The sequence below is a fragment of the Sphaerodactylus townsendi genome, linkage group LG05, assembly GCF_021028975.2.
Source record: "Sphaerodactylus townsendi isolate TG3544 linkage group LG05, MPM_Stown_v2.3, whole genome shotgun sequence".
In the NCBI taxonomy this organism is placed as follows: domain Eukaryota; kingdom Metazoa; phylum Chordata; class Lepidosauria; order Squamata; family Sphaerodactylidae; genus Sphaerodactylus; species Sphaerodactylus townsendi.
Window position 1 is genome coordinate 138621903 of NC_059429.1, and position 20454 is coordinate 138642356.

The 20454-nt window shown below is 59.0% G+C and overlaps 1 protein-coding gene across 5 annotated transcripts; it reads right to left on the minus strand.

Annotated features, from left to right (window-relative positions):
* Positions 1–1362: 1362 nt before the first annotated feature.
* On the minus strand, positions 1363–20178 carry ZNF335 (zinc finger protein 335). Of its 5 annotated transcripts, none has more exons than XM_048498461.1 (28): positions 19899–20176; positions 16648–16862; positions 16212–16488; positions 15955–16032; positions 15354–15611; positions 13867–14007; positions 13619–13771; positions 12309–12549; positions 12048–12225; positions 11842–11954; positions 10860–10878; positions 10590–10706; positions 10415–10491; positions 9991–10151; positions 9059–9291; positions 8887–8983; positions 8099–8193; positions 6871–7118; positions 6272–6380; positions 5484–5810; positions 4168–4310; positions 3898–4040; positions 3608–3711; positions 2721–2798; positions 2548–2631; positions 2358–2423; positions 2069–2150; positions 1363–1775 (listed from the first exon to the last, which is right to left on the minus strand). In XM_048498461.1, the coding sequence occupies exons 1-28, from the start codon at positions 19975–19977 to the stop codon at positions 1663–1665; spliced, it is 4029 nt and encodes a 1342-aa protein (XP_048354418.1). In that variant the 5' UTR covers positions 19978–20176; the 3' UTR covers positions 1363–1662. The 5 variants fall into 5 exon arrangements, with proteins under 5 accessions (XP_048354418.1, XP_048354419.1, XP_048354420.1 ...); XM_048498462.1 differs by having other exon boundaries at positions 8887–8980; positions 19899–20175; XM_048498463.1 differs by adding an exon at positions 17397–17494 and having other exon boundaries at positions 8887–9291; positions 19899–20036.
* Positions 20179–20454: the final 276 nt, after the last annotated feature.

Sequence of the window (20454 nt, forward strand, 5' to 3'; positions counted from 1 at the left end):
GGTCCTCTGAGCCCTGGCAGCTGCTGTGCTCCGGCTCCCCCCCCCCACTAGAACCGCTGCCTGTGCCCCACGCCCGAATGCAGCACCTGGGGGTGGGGGAAGGCAGCTGGGACCCCTGCCCCCTGAAGTATGGCCCAGGGAACCAGCGGAGGGGTGCCAGCCAGCCAGGCTTCAGGCAGGGTGGAGCTGGCCGGCCGCTGGCATCGGAGCTCATTGCCAGACCACCGCAGGCAGCTCCCTTGGAGAGAGTGGCTGCTTTTTTTGAGGGGGGCTGCTTCTGGCTTGACCTCGCCCCCCCCAGTGGGCCTCCTAGGGTCTCCCCGTCTGGGCAAGGGTGGCCCCTCGGGCCCAAGGTGCCCAGCCGACCAACTGAGCGCTGGCACCGAGTGGGCGTCCTACTTCCTCACTTGGAGCGGCCGTGGTGTCCTTCGGAGCAGGTGGCATGACCTTGTCCCTGCCCAACCAAGGCTTCATTAGATAATGGCCCCGTTAATCTTCGCCAGGCCTTTTTGCACCACAGATTGGACTGACCCTAATGCTGGGCGGGGGGGGGGGGGCAGGCGGGAGCACAGCTGGTGCAGGTTGGCCCCCAAAGGCCAGCTGAAAGGCCGTGTGTGGGTGGGTGGGTGGAGACCGGAGCACTTCTGGGGGCCTCTTGCAGGCAGCAGCAGCCAGGCTGGTCCGAGCCCCCTGAGGAAGGCTGGTCGGGCTCGCAAAAGGAGATGGGAGCCCCACCAGGGAGCCCCTCTTTCGCCCCCAGGTAGGAGAAAGGGGGCAGCAGCCCGGCCCAGCTGCACAGAAGCCTGCAGGCCCCCAGGGGGCAGCAGAAGGGCGCTTGCTTGGCGTGCTGAATTCCCAGGCTCGGACCTCCAGTTACAAGGGCCGAGGAGTGGGTGGGGTCCGAGACCCTCTTCGGCCTGAGACCTGCAGAGCCGCTGTCAGGCTGAGTGGCCAGCACTGACCCTGAGGGACGGGTCTGATTCAACAGGAGGCTGCAGAAAAGGACCCGGGAGAACTCTCCCCCCCTCCCCCCCCCCGCACAGCTGGGTGGGCCGAGCTTTGCGTCCCCTTGAAGATAATCAGTATAATGCAAAGGGCCTTCATTAAACTCCCCGCTTAGCTGTCATAATCCCATGTAAACACTGCCAGGCAATCCGCTCAGGGAGGCAGCGGTTGTACTTGAGGCCGCGTTACACGGCATTTGGCCTGTTGACCAGCCGATTAAGCCCCCCCCCCCCCGCCCCGTACAGGAGGGGCAGCTGGCTTAGCCCTGCCCCAGTCAAGGTCACCTGCGCCAGTGGTGCAAAGACGGCACGGGGGAAGGCGGGGGGGGGACGGACGGACGGACAAAACAGGCCCACAGAGAGTCCAGCACTTTTATTTGGAAGCGTGTTCAAGAAGCCAGCAAAGGCTGTTGATGAGGAGGGAGCCGCCTCGGCTGCCCGTCTGCAGTCTAGCTCCTCTCCATAAGTCCCGGCCGGTTGGCCAGCAGCAGGCAGGCTCGGTTGGCCCAGCCAACGGCGCGCCGCAGTTCTTTCCGAGAGGCAAACGGCCAGCCGAGGCCAGGACGCCGCAGAAGGCACGATCTGGATGCCCTGCCAGTCCCGTCACACACGGCAGGTCGGCTCTGGTGTCCCTTTGTGGAGGAGGCCCCGTCCCTCGCTACTCCGCCAGGGTGATGATGCCGTAATGGACACCGGGCTGGAGCTGGTGGAGCTGTTCCGTGGGGCTGTCCGTGCCCCCGGTGGCCTGGGCCATGGCCGCATCTGCCACTGCTGCAGAAACAGGAGAGAACTGAGTGGGGCGGGGGGGCCCCCTGACCCACTGTGCTGGGAAACCCCCCCCTTCAGAGGCTCCCCTCTGTGGGCTGAGGCAAGGGACACAGGGCGGCCTCCAGAAAGCCCGGAGAGGTCAGGGCCAGCCAACCAAGGCCGCGGGCTCCCTCGCTGCACCGGCTGCCTGTGGACAGCCCGGGAGGCGAGACCGGCCCTCGGTCGCAGCTTCCTGAGAACAGACAGGCCCACACAGAGGGGGAAGGTGTCCAGGTGAGTCTCCATCTTCCACCCACCTGTCACTGCAGAGTGTGCTGCTGCCTCCAGCTGAGCCTGGGTGACGAGCTGCTGCCCAGGTGACAGGGGGACATACTGGATCTGGGGGGGGGGGGGGAGAAGCAAGAGGAGAGGCAGCCTTCCTAGATCACTGCCCACCCCCCTCAGCCAGGCAGCCTTCCTAGAGACCACCCCTCCCCTAGCCACCCAGTGACCTGGTCCTCTACCCCACCCCCCGCTGTCTGGCTCCATGAGGGAGGGGAAGCCGGCTGCTCTGGTGCCCCCCACCCCCACCCCCAATCCCCATACCTGGGGCTCCTGCACAAACTGACCGCCTTGCTCGTATTGGATGTGAGTGATCTGCCCGTCCTGCACCTGCAAAGACCAGAGGGGTTGTGTGTGTGTGTGAGAGAGAGAAAGAGAGAGAGAGAGAGGGAGCATGCACACACCAGAAGCGACAGCCCAGACAGGCTGGATGGGGGGGGGGGCGTCACCTCACCTGGATATGATGCCCCTCTGGCAGAACAACATACTCGTGGGGTAGAAGATGCTGGATCCCATCCTGGGTGATTATGTACTGCACCTGGGCGGGGTGAGAAAGGAGAGCATCTTGGCATTCTGGCCCCAGCTCCTGCCCCCCCTCCCCTCCCCCAAGCCCCGCGGACGGCCCACCTGGTTCTCGGCCGCCACCAAGTGCTGGACCATCTGCCCGTCGGCCGTGGTGATCTCCTGGATGTAGGCGGCCTCCTCCTGGAAGGGAAGCCTGAAGCCTCAGCCGGGGCCCGGCCAACCTGCCTCCCTCGCCCTGCCGCAAGCAGGAATGCTGCCCGCCGGCACAGCCGCGTACGTGTGGGTTTGCTTGCCCAGGGCAAAAGGGCGGCTGGCACCCTCTTGCCCAAAACACAGGTGGCCTGGCAGAGGCTGCAAGAGGCTACCGCAGGGACTAGTGTGGGCTGGCATTAACAGCTGGCAAATGTTGTGGGGAGCCAAGCTCCGTGGGCAAGGGACCTCTCCTGACGGGAAGCTCAAACCAATGTGGGCTGGCTGCTGCCAACTGAACCAGCTACCGTGGTGGCGGACCTTTGGCACTCCAGATGTTATGGACTACAATTCCCACCAGCCCCTGCCAGCATGGCCAATTGGGGCTGATGGGAATTGTAGTCCATAACATCTGGAGTGCCAATGGTTCGCCACCACTGAGCTAAGAGATAGATCCATGATGGTTAAGTGGACCCTCCAAATTCAAGAGCAGTCTACTACCAAATGCCAACTGTTGGGGATGCAGGCACAGGAGGATTCGGTGGTATCACCCTCTGGTCCTTCTTTTAGACTTCCTGCCGTGGCGGTGGTGGGATTCAAATAATTTAACAACTGGTCGTTTACAAGCACCATTTTAACAACCGGTTCTGCCAAAGTGACGTGAACCTGGTAAATCCCACCACTGGTCTGGGGGCTCGGCCCTCCTGCAGCCCCTCCCCACCAATGCTCAGAGCCACAGCCTGACCGCTCCAGGGCCCCAAACTCCGCACAGGTGGGAAAAGGGCACGGCTCCTGCTCACCTGATCGGGGCCACCTGGCTCTTGGGTCATGATGATGTGCTCTTGCCCAAGAGCCTGCTGGAGCCGCTCCGGAGACAACAGGGCCTGGCTGGATTGCAGAGCCGCTGTGGGGAGAAAGAGAGAGGGGATGTGGGGCTCACAGGGAACCAAATATCCCCCCCCCCCCCACACACACACAAAACATGGAGGCAGCGGCTCTGCCCCAAAGGCCTCTTCCTCCTGTGCTCTGAGAACGGGCTGCTGCCGCCGGCACAGGAGGGCAGCTCTGGCTCAGCCGGGGCTCCACTCACTCTGCAGGGTGGCCAGCGTCTCCTCGTCACCGTTCAGGAGGATGGTCTGGGGGGCGCCGGGCACAGGGTCCGCGGGCGGCGGCTTCCCTTCAGAGCTGTGCAGCCGTTGCATGTGGAACTTGAGGTGCCCGTTGCGGTTGAACCTGTGGGGACGCGTGTTGGGCGCAAGGTGAGGAGGGGCCCCTTGCGAAAGACCCCCACACACACCATAAGCAGCTCAAGCCTGCCCAGGGTGCGACGGCCTCCCTGCCCCCCCCCCCCCGTGCTCACCTCTGCCCACAGACGTGGCAAGAAAAGGGCTTCTCGTTGGTGTGGGTCAGCGTGTGCCGGCGCAAGTCCTTCTTGTTCTTGGAGGCGAAGCTGCAGTGCAGGCACTTGTGGGGCCGGAGGCTGGCGTGCTGCTCCATGTGTCTCTGGGGGGCGGGGGGGGGAAGGGGAGGGAGCCGCCTCAGAGCTCAGAGCGGAGGAGGAGGAGGAGGGGCAAAGCCAGGCCCTCCTTCCCCTCTGCACAAGCCGAGCTGACCACCCCTCTCCTGCCAGCAGCCCAAAGCATTCAGACAAGCAGCCCCAGGTGGCAGACTGAGGCCCGCACTGCAGGGGGGACTTCCATGTGACTGGGGGGGGGGGGACACGGCAGGCTCACAGTGGCTTGCGCATTGTCTGGGCCAGGAGTCTGCAACCTGCGGCTCTCCAGATGTTCATGGACATCACGAACATCTGGAGAGCCGCAGGTTGCAGACCCCTGGTCTGGGCTATGCCTGAGAAGGGTCTCACTGAGGAGGGTCTGCCCCCACCCCAAGACAACAGGGAATTTGGGCCTCCGTCAGCCGACATGGGGCAAATCCCTTCCCTACAAGAACTCTCAACCGGGCTAGCATTAAGGTACGTCGGAGGGCTCCTACCTTCCCCCCTTCAGTAAAGGGCTACCAAGGTATTTCTATAATATATCTTCACCGCACCTCCGACGTACCTTAATGCTAGCCCGACTGAACGTCCTACCCTCAGCAGTCCTGAGTGGCAGATTTCTCCAGATCCCATACCAACAAAGAACGCGTCCCTGCTCACAAAAAGCCATCGAAACAATCGAGCACATCCTCCTAGATTGCGAACTATATGCTTCATCTAGAAGACAATATATAGACCCATACACTGAGAACTATGCCTAATCAGACAAGGTCAAATCTTTCTATCTGCTTTGTGATCAGTCTCCTCAGAGATCTCTAGACATTGCCAAATTCCTGGCGCTGGCACAACAGATTCGCCACAGATTTTAGTTTATTGATTTATTTATTGTTTTAACTGCTGGAAATGTCTGAACCTACTTATTTTAACTTGATTCTCCTGAACCTCTCTGTTGTATTTTAAACTCATGCCAATAAAAGGTTGATGATGATGAACTCTCAACCCCCCCCCCCCCCCTCCTCCTTTCTAGGCAAGAGTCCAGCACTCTGCACACACACACCCTGCCTCCCCCCCCGGAGCCTGAGACTCCCTGGCCCCTGGCATCCTCTCCGATCCAAGGTGTGGTCTCAACTCCTCCTTTACCATTTCCCCTCCCCCAGCCCTCCCCCGCCCCCTGCACCTACCCGGACGTCCGGCCACGCAGGGGCTGTGAAGGGGCAGTCCGGGCACTTGAAGGCGCTGGGGCCGACGTGGGCCCGCTTGTGGCTCTCCATCTCTGCCCGGCCCGCAAAGGTTGCTGCGCAGATTTTGCAGGAGAACTTCTTGGCCGAGGAGCCCTTGGCTGGCGGCTTCTTGAGGGAGAGCTTCTTGGCCACGCCCTGCGGGGGGGAGGCCTCCTGGGCCTCGGGGGCCAACGCCGCCAGGGACTTCGTGGCCTGCCAGGTGAAGCGCTGAACCAGGGGCCACGCGGCACCCGAGGGGGCCTCCTGCTGTGCCTGCTCCCCGCTCAGCTGTTTGGAACAAGAGCAGAGTTAGAGGGCATCCTGCTCCCCACCCCCCACCCCCGGCCTCTCCTCCCAGCCCCTGGCTCCAGAGGTGGGATCCAGCAGGTTCTCACAGGTTCCCGAGAGCAGGTTACTAATGGGTGATTTTGCCACATGATTTTGGCCTTAGTTACGCCCCTCCTCTAAGCAGTAGCGCGCAGAACTTGAAGCAGTCTAGCAGGAGGTGCACCGGCGTGTGTGGCAGCCTGCGCCTGCATGCATTCATTTCCCGCCCAAGGACCGGCGCAGCGGCTGCGTCCTTGCCACAGCCCCGCCCATGAATGCCCCGCCCTCAGAATGCCCGGCCAAACCCCCCGTCGTGCCCCGCCCAGCCCCATTGGCGCTACGTCACAGTTTGAATCTCACCACCATGGGAACCTGTTACTAAAATTTTTGGATCCCACCACTGCCTGGCTCCCCCGCCTCACCTCTGCAGGAAGCTGCTGCTGCCCCTCTGGGATGCTGCCGGGGGCCATGATGTCCTTCAGGGTGTCTCTGATCACTGCCTGAACAGCCTCGCCAGGGCTCTCCGCCTCACTGCCAGGAAAGAAGCCAGAGAATGAGGCGGGGGCTCCATCCACTGCCCCCCCTTCGCCCGTCTGTCCAGCAACACGTCCAAGAGCGAGGTCTCTCTCAGGCGCTCTGCCCCCCTTGCAGCCGTGCGGAAGACGCACAAGGGAAGAGACAAGCATGCGCAGAGAAGCCCAAGGGAAAGACCCAGCTCATTGCAGGAACATAAGAACAAGCCTGCTGGATCAGACCAGTGTCCATCTAGTCCAGCTCTCTGCTACTCGCAGTGGCCCACCAGGTGCCTCTGGGAGCCCACCTGCAGGAGGTGAAAGCAAGGGCCTTCTGCTGCTGCTGCACCTCTCGGCCAATTTTGCAAGATCCCAGAGGAAGGAGGAGGCCTCTTGCCCTGCCAAAGGAGCCCAGTGGGGGGGGGGGGGCTGGGGGCTGCGTCCCTTTGGCCCAGCTGTCCTGCCCAGTCCCCGCCTCCCAGGCCTGCCGCCAGCCTCTCCGTGCTCACCTGTACAGCGTGGTGCCGGTGTCCCCGCTCGGGGCGATGATGCTGTACTCTGCCGTGCCGCTGAAGGGGATGGTGACCTGGTGGAGCTCCGGGCTGCTCAGGGCCGCCTCCTCGTAGGCCTCCTGCCCCACGGCCTCGCTCTGCTCTGCCACCTGCAGGGTCAGCACCTTGGTGTGGGCGGCCTCCCCGCCCGGCAGCACCTGGGCTTCGGAGGCCTTGGAAAAGCCGTCCGCCTTCACCATGGCTACCTGCCGGGAGAGGACTCACCTGGCCTCAGGAGCCTCTGCCCAAGCCAAGCACTGCAGGGGTGGGCAGAGGGGCCAAAATGGCCAGGGCGATGGTGGCAGCGTGGCCCCTCCTCACCCCGCGGAGGGCTGCAGAGACTCCAGGCAGGAGGAATTCCTGCTCCCCCAGGGGAGATAGAGCCCCCTCCCTGGAATACAGCTAGAGGGGAGGGGGGGCGCTGCTTCACGAGCATCTTTTGGGCAGCTGCCTTGATCTTGCCTGGCTGAAGGAAGGGGGGGGGGGGCACCTGCACAATTTCTAGGGCCAAAAGTGCTTTGAAGAAGAAGAGGAGTTTGGATTTATATCCCCCCTTTCTCTCCTGCAGGAGACTCAAAGGGGCTGACAATCTCCTTGCCCTTCCCCCCTCGCAACAAACACCCTGTGAGGTAGGTGGGGCTGAGAGAGCTCCGAAGAACTGTGACTAGCCCAAGGTCACCCAGCTGGCATGTGTGGGAGTGTACAGGCTAATCTGAATTCCCCAGATAAGCCTCCGCAGCTCAGGCGGCAGAGCTGGGAATCAAACCCGGTTCCTCCAGATTAGATACACGAGCTCTTCACCTCCTACACCACTGCTGCTCCTGACCCCGGAAGCACCGGACCCACAAGACCCCCCAGGCGGGTGTGAGGATGCCAGCCCCTCAGCTGTATTAGGCAGAGGTCCATGAGTGACACATTGAGCCCAGGTGGGTGCCAGGGGCTGACACTGCCCCCCCTCCCCCCCGGCAGGAAAGCATTGTGCAGCAAAGCTCCGTAGCTCCTGCTTGGGCCGGCCGCGTGGTGCAGCCCCTGCTTTCTCCGCTCTCTGTCCCCAGGCAGAACAGACCCGGCCAGACAGTGGCCCACGGGGGATTTTCCTGGCGACGTTAACGGCCCCCCACCCTGAAGCCCGACCACACTGATGGCCACGCCAAGCCTGGCCCAGCGACCAGCCCGTCTCACCCACCTCCAGGGTGCCGCCGGGCAGTTCCCGCTGGCTGCTCATGTTCAGCAAGAGGTCCAGGGCCGTCTGTGTGGCCAGCTCGGCTGAGCCTTCCACGCCTGGCATGAGAACGAGAGAGTCCGTCACCGGCTTGGCCTCCCTCACCTTTGACCCTCCGGAGGCCCCAAGGAGGGAGGGGAGATCGCTTCTGGGTACACACGGCACTGCGCACGGCCACAGGCGGCCTGCTCCTCACAAGCCCCAGAGGCTCCAAAGGCCTCTCCAGGCCCCCAAGAGAAAATGTGTTGGGGGACCCCTTCCTGATCCACTCAGGCAGGAACAGCAAAGCCCCAAGTGGCGCTTCAAAGGCCCCCACGAGCGCACCACTCCCAGCACCCTTTCTAGTAGGGGAAGAGCTCTGCACGTGACCCGTTCAAAGCCCTCCACGGCCGGGGCTTCCCCGGGGACCTTAACCCCTTTTGGGGCCGCCCTGAAGGTCCTACTTGGGGGGCACCCACCCCTCCCCGGGCACTTCTGTCGGGAGCCTCTTGGGCTGGCCTGTCAGAACTTCTGTTGGTTCCCTGAGCCTTGAAACGCCTCGATTTCTGTCGGCCGCCTCCTGGGGCTGGTTGATTTTCCCTGCTTGTGTTCTCGCTGAGGCTGACTGCCCTTCTGTGCCCCAAAGTGCTTCACGAGCACATTTAAATGGCAGGACGGAAGTGCCGGAAACAAACAGTCACATGGGGCCACCCCCACCCCATAGCTCAGCTCCGCAGCCTGTCTTCTCCTCCGCCACCAACAGCAGCACCCACCTGCCTCGTAGATGACCGTGGCCCCCTCCAGCGGCTCTGGAGCGAGGACCGCAGGCTCTGGGGCAGGGGGGGCTTCCACTGGCTGGGTGGTGACCTGCTGGAGAGAAAGGGGTGAGAGCAGCAGGGGGAAGGGGGTGCGGGTGGGCTGCGAGGGAAGACCCGGGCAACTCACCAGCGGGCTGGGCTGGGCCGTCTCTGCGGCCGGCTGGGCCTGCCTGTGCTGCTGCTTCAGCTCCTCAATCTGCTGGAGGGTGAAGAAGGGGCGGCGGCGGCACGGGGGCTCCTCCGGGTGCCGCTGCACCCACTCCTCGAAGGTCTCTGCGTGGCGGCACTGGACGTGCAGGCGCAGGTTCTTCTTGTGCTTGGTGGTGAAGTGGCAGAACTCGCAGGCGAAGGGCTTGCCTCCTGCAGGCGGGGGAGGTGGGGGGAGGCCTTCAGCGGGGGCACTGGGGGCCCCCTCTCCTGCACTCTGGAGTGGTTCCCCCCGCCCGGCCACCAGCAGGGCCGCCACTTCAAGCATGCCCAGGTGGAAGCCTTCAGACTAGTTAAGAATAGGCTCTTGGATCTTGATTTTCATAATTTGACTCTTGCAGCCAAGACAACCTGTTCTCCAACTACATTATTAATCCCATGCGAGCACGGAATTATGGCAGCATATCTTCGTCTGCTGATTAATCCCACCCAGAGGAGAGCCTTGGCTACTGCAAGAGGTAATGTGCTGCCATCAGCTCTGCTGGAGGGAAGATGCAAGAATATGGAACGTGCTAAAAGAGTTTGTTCATGTGATAGGACTACGGTTGAAACACTTGACCATTCTCTGTTTCTATGCCCCAAATACAATAAGACAAGCATGAAACACACGAATTCCATTTTCTTGCAATGTTCTCAGTGGCATGAGTGTTATAAGATACCCAACCTCCTGAACAGCCTCTGATGTGCTCTTTTGTGAAACTGTTGCGAATTTTATACTGGAAATTAGTAATTTTAACTGTATTTCTTAACCTTGTTTTGTTTTAAAATTTTGTCCTGTTTTATATGCCAACAAAGGCTGGTGTTGTGCATGCCCAGGAAGCCCTTGCAAACCGTCCCTGCCCCGCGGCTCACCCGTGTGCTTGACGGCCAGGTGGGAGAGCAGGAAGTCCTCGCGCATGGTGGCGTAGGAGCAGAGGCTGCAGCGGAAGGGCTTGTCGTTGATGTGCAGCAGCTGGTGGTTGAGCAGCACCTTCTTGTCCTCGCAGACGTGGTCGCAGAACTCGCACTTGAAGCTGCCCAGCAGAGAGACGGTGGGGTCACAGTGGGCTCGTGCGGACTGTTGCCAACCTCCAGGGGAGGGCCAGAGACCTCCCCGTGTGCAACTGACCTCCCACCTAAGGAGGTCAGGTTCCCCAGAGGAGGTGCCGTTGCTTGGAGGTCCCTCCCCGCCCCAAGGCCGGCCCTCCCAGGCTCCACACCCCACATCTCAAAGCCCTTCCCAGCCCAGAGAGGGCAGCTCCGCTCATGCAGCCGCAAAGGCAACTCTGAGCCCTACCGGCGGTTGGCAACGGCCTGGATGTGGGTGAGCAGGTGCATCTTGAAGGTGTAGCGCTTCTTGAAGGACTTCCCGCACTGCAAGGGAACCAAGAGGGCCCGTTCGTGTCCCGCTGAGCCACCTGCTTCATCCCCCCCCCCCGGAACAGCCAGCGCCCCCTTGCTCCAGCCCGCACCTTGTCACACATGTGGGGCTTTTCGGCGCTGTGCGTCTTCATGTGCTGCGTGAGGCGCTTCTGCATTGGGTAGACCCGGCTGCAGACGGGGCAAGGAAAGGAGCTCTGCTTCGGTGGCTGCAAGACAGGAGGGGGCCAGTGAGCAGGGGAAAGCCTGCCCCCACCGGCCCATCTGAAGACTGTCTCCACTCCCCTGCCCCCCACGGCTACTTGAGGGGTCTGCTGGGAGGCAAAGGTGAATTTCAGGGGGGCTGGAAACAGGACACTCACCGGGTCGGCTCGCTTCTTCCTGAAAGAGAGAGAAGGAAGTCAATCAGCCAGTTGGAAAACAACCTGGCCCAAGGACAGAGAGCCAAAGAGCCCCTCCTGCCACCGAGAGTGAGCCTAACTCGGCTGAGGACTGGGTTTGAATCCCTGCGCCTTCTGTGTCAGCGGGCGACCTTCTGTGTCAGCGAGCGACCCAGGGGCCATCCCAACCTCTCAGCCTAAACTCCCTCACAAGGCTGCGGTTGTGAGATGATGATGTGGTCAGTTGGGGTGCTGTGTGGTTTCCGGGCTACATGGCCGTGTTCTAGCAGCATTCTCTCCTGACGTTTCGCCTGCATCTGTGGCTGAATGCATCTTCAGAGGATCTGATAGTAGGAATGGAAAGCAAGTGGAGTATATATACTGTGAGGTCAAAAGGTGAGGCCCTCTGAATAGAGTAGCCTGGTATGTGAGTCACAAAGAAGTCTGTAGCCTGGGAGTAACAATGAAGATAGCAAGGTCAATAGGTGAATGCATCTGAATAGAATAGGTGAATGCATCTTCATTGTTACTCCCAGGCTACAGACTTCTTTGTGACTCACATACCAGGCTACTCTATTCAGAGGGCCTCACCTTTTGACCTCACAGTTTATATAGTCCACTTGCTTTCCATTCCTACTATCAGATCCTCTGAAGATGCCAGCCACAGATGCAGGCGAAACATCAGGAGAGAATGCTGCTAGAACATGGCCATGCAGCCCGGAAACCACACAGCACCCCAGTGATTCCAGCTGTGAAAGCCTTCGACAATACAATGTGGTCAGTTGCTTTGGGTCCCAATTAGGGAGACAGACAGGATGCAAACAGAAGTATTAGCACAGGACGTGTGGCCTCCTTGGAGCACACAGCCCCACAAGGCTCTCCTGCAGCTGATGCCAGGAAAGAAGGACCGGTCCTTTCTGGGTCACCACCGGAGACGGCCACAGACAGACAGACAGACCCTTACTTGTCCCGGTTGTGCACTGCGGAGTGGCGGATGACGTCTTTCTTGTACACGCTGGTGTAGTCGCACTCTTCGCATTTGTACGGCTTGCGGCCCACGTGATTGAACATGTGTTCCTGCCGGGAGCAGAGGGGAGCCTTGAGGCCCAGGAGCCGAGGCAGGCCAGGGCCAGGGGGGTGGAGGGTGGGAGGGAGGGAGGGGGAGCCCACCTTCAGGGACGACCAGCGCCGGGAATGGTAGCTGCACTGCAGGCAGCGAAAGAGCTGCGGGTCGCCGGCCTCGTGCGAGTTGACGTGGAAGCGCAAGTCTTCGTGCGTGAGGAAACGGGAGCCGCAGATCCGGCACAGGAAGGGGCGCATCAGGGGCTTGGCGGACTTGTAGCAGTACCTGTGGCAGCAGAACCCAGAGGCGCTCAGGACCTGCCCGCCGGCCCGATCCAGGCCCCCCAGCCACGCCGGCCACACGCTCACCTGCGGCCCATGTACTTGCAGAATTTCTTGCCCAAGAAACGGTGGGAGGGCCGACCTCGCCGCCGGGGCATCTGCTCTGGCTCCTGGTGAGAGGCGGGGCTTCTGTTCTCCGAGTCAGACTGGCTGACGGTGGCCTCTGCGACTTGCTCTCCCGCGACAGGCGCTGGGGCGGCTCCCTCGGCACTCTGCAGGTCTCCCTCGGGAGCACACTGAGAGGAGACCACGGCATCCATCTCCTCACCTGCCCAACAGAAACACACTTCTCAGTTTGGGGTGGGGTGGGCAGGGGGCAGGCACAGGGCCCTCTCTGGAGACTGTTCACGCACAAGAACACGCTTTCTAGGAAGGGGAGAAAGTAAACAACGAGCACCCAGTGTCCACAGAAGCTACCTTGGCCAAGAAGCCACAGAAGCTGCCACACATCTGGAAAACAGGGCTGAGCAGTCCCTGCTGCTCCTAACTGTACAATGGAAACCGGGAACCTCTTTTGCTCGGCATCCACAGCTGGGACATGAGCGAGAACTGCCCTGCGCCCGCTCTTCCTTGGCCTTCTGCCACAATTGCAAAGCGCGCCAACCTGAGCAGGCCCTCCCCGTGGGTTGCCGGAGGGCTGCGTGGATGGCTCCAAGAACAGAGATCCTCCTGGACCCTCCTGGCCGCAGGGTTCTTTGCCCCGGGCCAGAGCCCGAGACCTTTGTGAGCCAGGCTGGCAGGCACACCGCCAGCCCAGTTTGCCTCTTTACCCTGCATTTTTCAAACGGTCTTTTCTTATTTCTGCAAATTGTTCTGGGTTCTTCCATTAGGGAGAAAAGAAAGATGAAAACACTGAAAAAAAAATAAACGGGAGCAGGGTCTGGATAATTTCCCCAGCTGCTTTTACTTTCTTAGACTCTTTGAACACTTCGGCGGAGGAGGGTCTCCTGTCACGTCACCTGCCGGTGCCTGGCCCTTTTCTGACAGGAGGTGCTGCCGGTGACTGAACCAGAGGTTCCGCCCACTGAGCCGCTCTCCCGCTGCTGCCTCCCCTTTTCAATACTAAAGTCACCTGTGCCTCTGTTTTAAAATGGGCTGACAAAGAGGCCTTCGCTTCCCCCTCTTATCCTTCGCAAGCAATATTTCCATGTTTTAATTTTGTGAACGATTGAGTCTACTTTGAAACAGAACTGCAAAAAGAACTTTTTCCAAAGAAACAAATAAATACAGGCAGGCTGCTTGGTCTCTGCTAACAAAAGAACTGCTCTTGCGGGTGGGGCTGGCTAAACGCAGTGTCCCCTCCCACGCCCTTCCACGTACTGGGGCTCCCCTCATACCTTCAGGCGGAGGTGCCGCCTCCAGGCGAGGGAGCTTGCGGGGCCTTCCTGGACGTCGGCGCAGCCGCTCTTTGCTGGAGGAGGGAAGGGGGCGGCTGAGCTTGGGTGCCCGCCCCCGGGGCTCATCCTCAGCCGGGTTGTAGTCACTGTCGTCTGCAGCAAGAGGAGCAAAGTCAGTCACATAACCCTGGGCGGTGCCAAGAGAAGGGGGAGGGGCCAGGCCAAAGCAAGGGGCTGCTGCCCAGTACCTTCCGGGTCATCCACGGCACCGGCATCCACAATATCGTCGTCCTCTTCCTCCTCCTCCTCCTTTGGCTTTACCCTCTCGGAGGGCTTTTGCACAGAAACCCCTTTACGTGGGCGCCCCTTTTTCAGCCCAGGAGCTGCGGCTGGAAGAAAAGAGGAGACACGACAGTTACAGATGTTTGCCCTGCACGGAGAACTCTCGTACTGCAACCAGGAAATGAGAACCCTCCCGCCGAGGAATGACCTTGCAGCAGAAAACAGGCCACGCCTTCCTTTCCGTCAGCTGCACGTTTCTTCTTGCACGTTCACCACTACGTCGTGCAAGTTTAGAGATCACTGCCTAGAGAAGAACGCCATCCCCCTAGAATCCCACCTGGCTGTGCAGACAGCGGCTCCCTGGCCACCTTGGAGGATGGAGGCGGGGGGGGGGGGGCACATAAGCGATGCACATAGGGGCAAAAAAATAAGTGATGCACATAGGGGCAAAAAATCCAAACTTCACATACACGCTAGAGGGGTCAGTGCTATCAGTCACAGACCAGGAAAGGGATTTGGGCGTCTTAGTGGATAGTTCCATGGGAATGTCAACTCAATGCATGGCAGCTGTGAAAAAGGCAAACTCTATGCTGGGGATCATTAGAAAAGGAGTTGAGAATAAAACTGCAAGGATTGTCATGCCCTTATATAAAGCAGTGGTACGACCGCACTTGGTGTACTGTGTTCAGTTCTGGTCACCACATCTCAAAAAGGATATCAAGGAGATAGAAAAAGTGCAGAGAAGGGCAACGAGGATGATTGAGGGACTGGAGCACCTTCCTTATGAGGAGAGGCTGCAGCATTTGGGACTCTTTAGTTTGGAGAGGAGACGTCTGAGGGGGGATATGATTGAAGTCTATAAAATTATGCATGGGGTAGAAAATGTTGACAGAGAGAAATTTTTCTCTCTTTCTCACAATATTAGAACCAGGGGGCATTCATTGAAAATGCTGGGGGGAAGAATTAGGACTAATAAAAGGAAACACTTCTTCACGCCAAGTGTGATTGGTGTTTGGAATATGCTGCCACAGGAGGTGGTGATGGCCACTAACCTGTATAGCTTTAAAAAGGGCTTGGACAGATTTATGGAGGAGAAGTCGATCTATGGCTACCAATCTTGATCCTCCTTGATCTGAGATTGCAAATGCCTTAGCAGACCAGGTGCTCAGGAGCAGCAGCAGCCGCAGAAGGCCACTGCTTTCACATCCTGCAGGTGAGCTCCCAAAGGCACCTGGTGGGCCACTGCCAGTAGCAGAAATCTGGACTAGATGGACTCTGGTCTGATCCAGCAGGCTAGTTCTTATGTTCTTATGCGGCCCTGCAAAGTCTCCAAAACCAGAATGGAGGGGAGGCAACTGGACTGGCCAGAAGGGGCGAATGCCTCGGGGATCTGCCCGTTGCAGCCGACAGTGCCCCTCTGCCTCCCTGCCCCGCCGCCCGCCCGCCTGCTCACCTGCCCGGAAGTGCCGCTCGCGCATGTGGTGGAGGAGGGTCTGCTTGGCGCTGCTCCTGTAGCGGCACATCTTGCACTTGTACTGCTGCACCACCACCACCTCCATCAGCTCCTCCAAGCGCTCCAAGTCCGGTTCCTCGGCCAGGGCCAGCTGGGCAGGCTGCTCCACGCAGGTGGAGGTGGGGCCATCCCCCAGAGACTCCCCTGTCAAGCCCAGGGCCAAGGTCGAGCTGGCCAGGTGGGATACCCCTGGGGCACCTGGCACAGAAAGGAGATGCAGGGACCCTGGTGAGCAGCAGCCAGGAGATCCCACCCAGCCGCACCCACTGGATCGGAAGAAGCCTCCACATTCAGAGGCAGCAATGCTCTGAGTCCCAGCGCTGGGGGGCCGCAGCTTCTGAGCCCCCTCGTTGGCCCTCCAGAGGAGCTGCTCGGCCACTCTGTGAGAGAAGGAGCTGGAACAGAGGGACCCTCACGGGACGGGCCTGATCCAGCAGGACTTTCCTGGCTGAGGAGAAGCCCTGGAGCCCCGGTCCCCACAGGAAGTACTATGAGGATGGAGCCAGAAGGAGGAAGTGGAAGCCCCGCGCCCTTTGCATACCGTCATCTGGCCCCTGCAGGATGAGGTACTGGGTTGTTTGAGCCCCGCCATCCTCTTCGCTGGTCACGGCAATGCACCCTGCATCAGGAACATATGCAGAGGAATCAACCTCCCAGAACAGGGAGCACAACCTGCTCGGAGCTGCAGGTGACCGAAAGCAGCTTCTGTGGAGAGTGGCAGAGCAAAGCCCCCCCCCCCAGCCTGATGGCTGCTGCCCCTCCCACTTCCCACCCGGCCCCGCCCCTCCCACCGCTCACTCTGAATGATGCCTGGCCCAATGGTGGACTCGATGATCTTGTCGATGGCGGAACCCAGCTCAGAGGAGGGGGAGGCTGTGGGGCCGGACACCACGGCCGCCCCTTCAGCCAGCACGCTGGAGTGCACGAGGCCTTGAGGGGACTGGGAGGCCAGAAGGGGCCGGCTCGCAGCAACAGAGGCGCTGGAGACCAGAGCAGACTGCGCGATGGATGAGGAGTCAGGCAGGTGGGCCCGGGCCAGAGCGTCTCTGCCGGAGCTGCTCTCAGGCTCCTCGGCCTGCCAGAAACAGACAGAGAACAGAAGCTGCATCCCTGTTCAGAGATATGAGTTCCATAACAGAGGCAGGAGGCACCTTTGTGCGGACTTTCGGGGTATCTGTGCCCCCCACCCAAATCCTGGCAGCAGCTGTGGCCCCTCCTCAGACTTGGTCCATACCAGAGAGACGCCTCTGCTGTCTGAACTCTGGCCAACCCCTGACTCGTCTGCTTCGGAGAGAGTGACCGGCCCCCGGGCAGCATCGCTGCTGTCTGCAGTCACAGCTGCCAACGCCTCCATGCCCAGGCCGCTCTCGGAGGGCTCCTCTTGCCGCTCCGGCTGAGGGGCTGCATCGCTGCTGCTCTCCACTTCACTCTCCGCTTCCATGACCAGATCTGGTGAGGAAAGGAAACGACTGGCACTCTCGCCCAGGGGGATTTGGCGCATATCAGCGCCTCCCCCCTGCAAGGGAGAAGCATCTTGCTACGAAGGGGAGGAAGCAGTCTGTCCCTCCCCAGCTTGGGACACACAGAGCAGGTGGTGGCTTTCTGGTTCTGCACCTGGATGTGGCCTCCTTCTAAGCACCAGCAGCTGTATGAAGCCATCATCCACCCAGCAAATATCACTCAAAAAAGCGGTGCTGGCTTTCACGCCCTGCTGTTCTCTATCTTTAAGGGGTGTCAAAGTGACTTACAATTCCCTTCCCTTCCTCTCTCCACAACAGACACCTCGTGAGAGGGGAGGGGAGCTGAGGGAGTTGAGAGAACTGTGACCTGAGAGAAATGTTCACCTGATGTTGACTAGAAATTAGCCTGGCATGCCCAGTTTTCGCAAGAGTCTAGATAAAGAACCTTTTTCCGCATATTTTTGTATATGTAACAGTGCCGCCCAGTTCCTCACCGTGTCAGAATTTATTGTTTGCAACACACCTGAACAATTTTATCCAAACTTCAGTAGCAGCCAGATGCAACTCTTGCTCTTGTGCTTGAGGGAGGCCAGAAAATGACCAACATTCAGAAGTTTCATACTAGTCAAAAATTAAGAGATAATGAGGAAGAAAGAATAAACTCCCAAGGAAAACGTTTTATCGACTTTTCAAGTCCCTCCAAATAAGAACATCCCAATTTCCACCTGCTTCGTTTCGACTGAAAATCAAACAAGGTAACTAACTTAGCCGTGCAGCAAAAAGGTTTTATGTTTTAAGAAGCCTGTTCTCTATTTATCCACCTATTGAAGGCTGGCACCTCGTTACACCTACAGAAATTGAGATTTGTAGGCATCCCAATCTCATATTTTTAGGGATTTTCTTATATTCTGTAATTTAAAAATATTTTTAATATCTGACCTATAATTTAATTAAACCCCACTTTACATGCCTCAAGTAAAATGTAACAAAGAACTACTTAGCACAAAGCAAAATGGGCTGTCCAAAATCAGTTTTGATTTGAGCATTAACAGTCATGCCTGAATTTCAACAGCATCCAGTCTCTACACTGACACACCCGAAATCAGGAAGGAAAGTACAGACTAAATTATTTATTTATTTAAATTTCTATCCTCCCCTATACCTGAAGATACGCCCTTTGCACAAATAACTTCTTAAACAGCCCTGTCTTCTTCTGCTTTTAAAAAAAGGTTGGATAGCAAAAGTCTAGAGTCCATGACAAAGGTATTCACTCTCCATAGGTTTTTCGGGCCTGGCCCAAGCCTAGTGGAACTGTCAGCTCAGCCCAGGGCCCTGCGGGATGTAGCTCAGTTCCACAGAGCCTGTAAGACAGAGATGTTTCACCAGGCTCTAGGTAGAGGCAGTGATGATTCTTCCAGCTGTACTGGCCTCCCAAATTCACCCCTCCCCATCTGATATCAATTTGTAATAGAATGGGAAAGAAAGGCATTAGCTTGGTTCTGGGTGGGGCCCTCCAGTAGCATGCTAAATTGTTTTAAATGTTTACTAACACCATCTGGAATAGAACTTCTAACATTTATTGTTGTTAGGGTGTTGTGGGTTTTCTGGGTTGTATGGCTGTGTTCCAGGAGCATTTTCTCTTGGCGTTTCGCCTGTGTCTGGCATATTCACCCAGAAAACCCACAATGCTCTAATGATTCTGGCCGTGAATACCTTCAACAATTTATTGTTGTTGTTATTTTACATCTGTTAATTGTATTGACTGTACAACTGTTCACGGTGATGCTTTTTTGGATGCATTTTCACCCTGGCTAATAGGTCGGGAAACAGTGGGATATCAAATTCAATAAAATAACTGGGAACAACCCCCCTTAGCCTCTGGGGTGGGGGGTCTGAGTGGAGCAGGGCTTCCTCCAGGGTCGTCTGCTCCCACCCCCTGAACTAAATCGCAGAGAACCAAATAGATCTGCCTGGCATGGCTAGTTTTAAATTTCTGGGCGTTATGATTAAAGAGGATTTGACCTGGGGAGTACAGACTGCCGCGGTGGTTAAGAAAGCCCAGCAAAGACTGTACTATCTGAGACTTTTAAGGAAGCAGCAACTGGATGGAAAACTCCTGGTGTCCTTTTACCGCTGTGCTATAGAGAGTGTCCTAACCTACTGCATCTGTGTATGGTTCTCCCAGTTTGCACAGTGGCGAATAGGAAGGCGCTCCAAAGGGTGATCACCACTGCACAAAGGATTATCGGCTGCCCTCTCCCCTCCTTGGAAGAAATCTATAATGCCCGAAGCCTAAATAAAGCCCAAAATATTCTGAGGGACCCGTCTCATCCAGCACACTCTCTTTTTAAACTGCTACCATCTGGCAGACGATACAGGGCCCTCAGAACTAGGACAAAGAGGTTTAGAGACAGCTTCTACTCTAGAGCTGTGGCTATGCTAAACTCCGCTGCTTCATATTGATGTATTTGGGGCTGTGTAGGGATGGGTGGAGGATGATGATGTATGAGTCTGAAATTGTGTGCATCGAGGAATGCTGCTGTAAATTTCGTTGTGCGTGCACAATGACAATAAAATGCTTATGCTTATGCTATGCTTATGAACCCCCCGCCGAGGCTAAGAGCCGCACGGCTGGGCACCTGCCGCACTGCCCGAGTGGCCCCTGAGCCTGCACCGAGATGCTTCGGCCGGGCAGGGATGCAGGGATACTCCCACCATGCACCGCGGCAGAGCCCTCCAAAGCTCGCCAGCCCACCCAGACAGGCCCTTCCCTATTGGCCCAGCCCGCCGCCCGCCCCCACGTCCCATTGGCCAGCCGGACTCGGAGCCGGCGCGCGGCTCGCCCTCCCTCCCACCCGCGGGGCCCTGGCCTAGGCGGGCTGCCCTTGGCGCTGCCTGAGCCCCCGCTCGGCCGCGGCCGCCATTTTGCCGAGGGTCCTCGCGCGGAGGGCCAGCCGGCCGAGCGCCGCGGCTGAGCAGGAGGGCGGCGACGGAGCCTCTGGCCGCCCCTCCCACCCCTCCTCACCGTCCACCGCTGCCCCGGCGACCGCCTCTCGCCCGCCCTCTCGCCACTCCGTCCGGTCCGGCACCCGCGAAGTCGCCATCGCCGTTTTCCTCAGCAGGCGGAGGGATTCCTCTGGCGGGACCCCTCCGCCACTGTCGTCACCGCCGCTGCCGGATCTGCTTTCGCCCAGGGGCCGCCGCGTTCTAGGCCGGGGACGGCTGTGGCAGCTTCGCTCCGTGATGGCGGCGGATGCGCGTCCTCCAGCCACCCTTCCGAACTGCGTGGGACAGGCTGCGGCTGCCAGGAGGCCTGCGGGCCCGTGGGACTATTTTACCGCAGCCGCGGAGGGTTTAAAACGTGCAAAGTGTCACAAAATTCGCGCACGTGATCTGTGCGTTGTCACGTGTCGGGGGCGGAAGAACCAGGCCGGCCTCCCTGCCGCTGCAGATCTCGAGGTGGGATCCCCGAGGCGGCGTGGGTGCCAACAGGCCTGGAGGAAGCGAGGGAGAAGAGGCCAAAGCAGCCGCTCCCCGACAGCCTGAGCTGCTTCTCCCGCTTGGTTCAGGGGTCTGCCACC

Excerpts from the sequence above, each read along its gene's own strand:
- ZNF335 (XM_048498460.1), bottom strand. The coding sequence starts at position 19,977 with ATGGCGACTTCGCGGGTGCCGGACCGGACGGAGTGGCGAGAGGGCGGG. Across the intron at positions 10,152-10,414 it reads CAGGCCGTTGCCAACCGCCG|CTTCAAGTGCGAGTTCTGCG; the intron begins GTAGGGCTCAGA and ends TCTGCTGGGCAG. Across the intron at positions 6,381-6,870 it reads ACCGGCACCACGCTGTACAG|TGAGGCGGAGAGCCCTGGCG; the intron begins GTGAGCACGGAG and ends CTTTCCTGGCAG.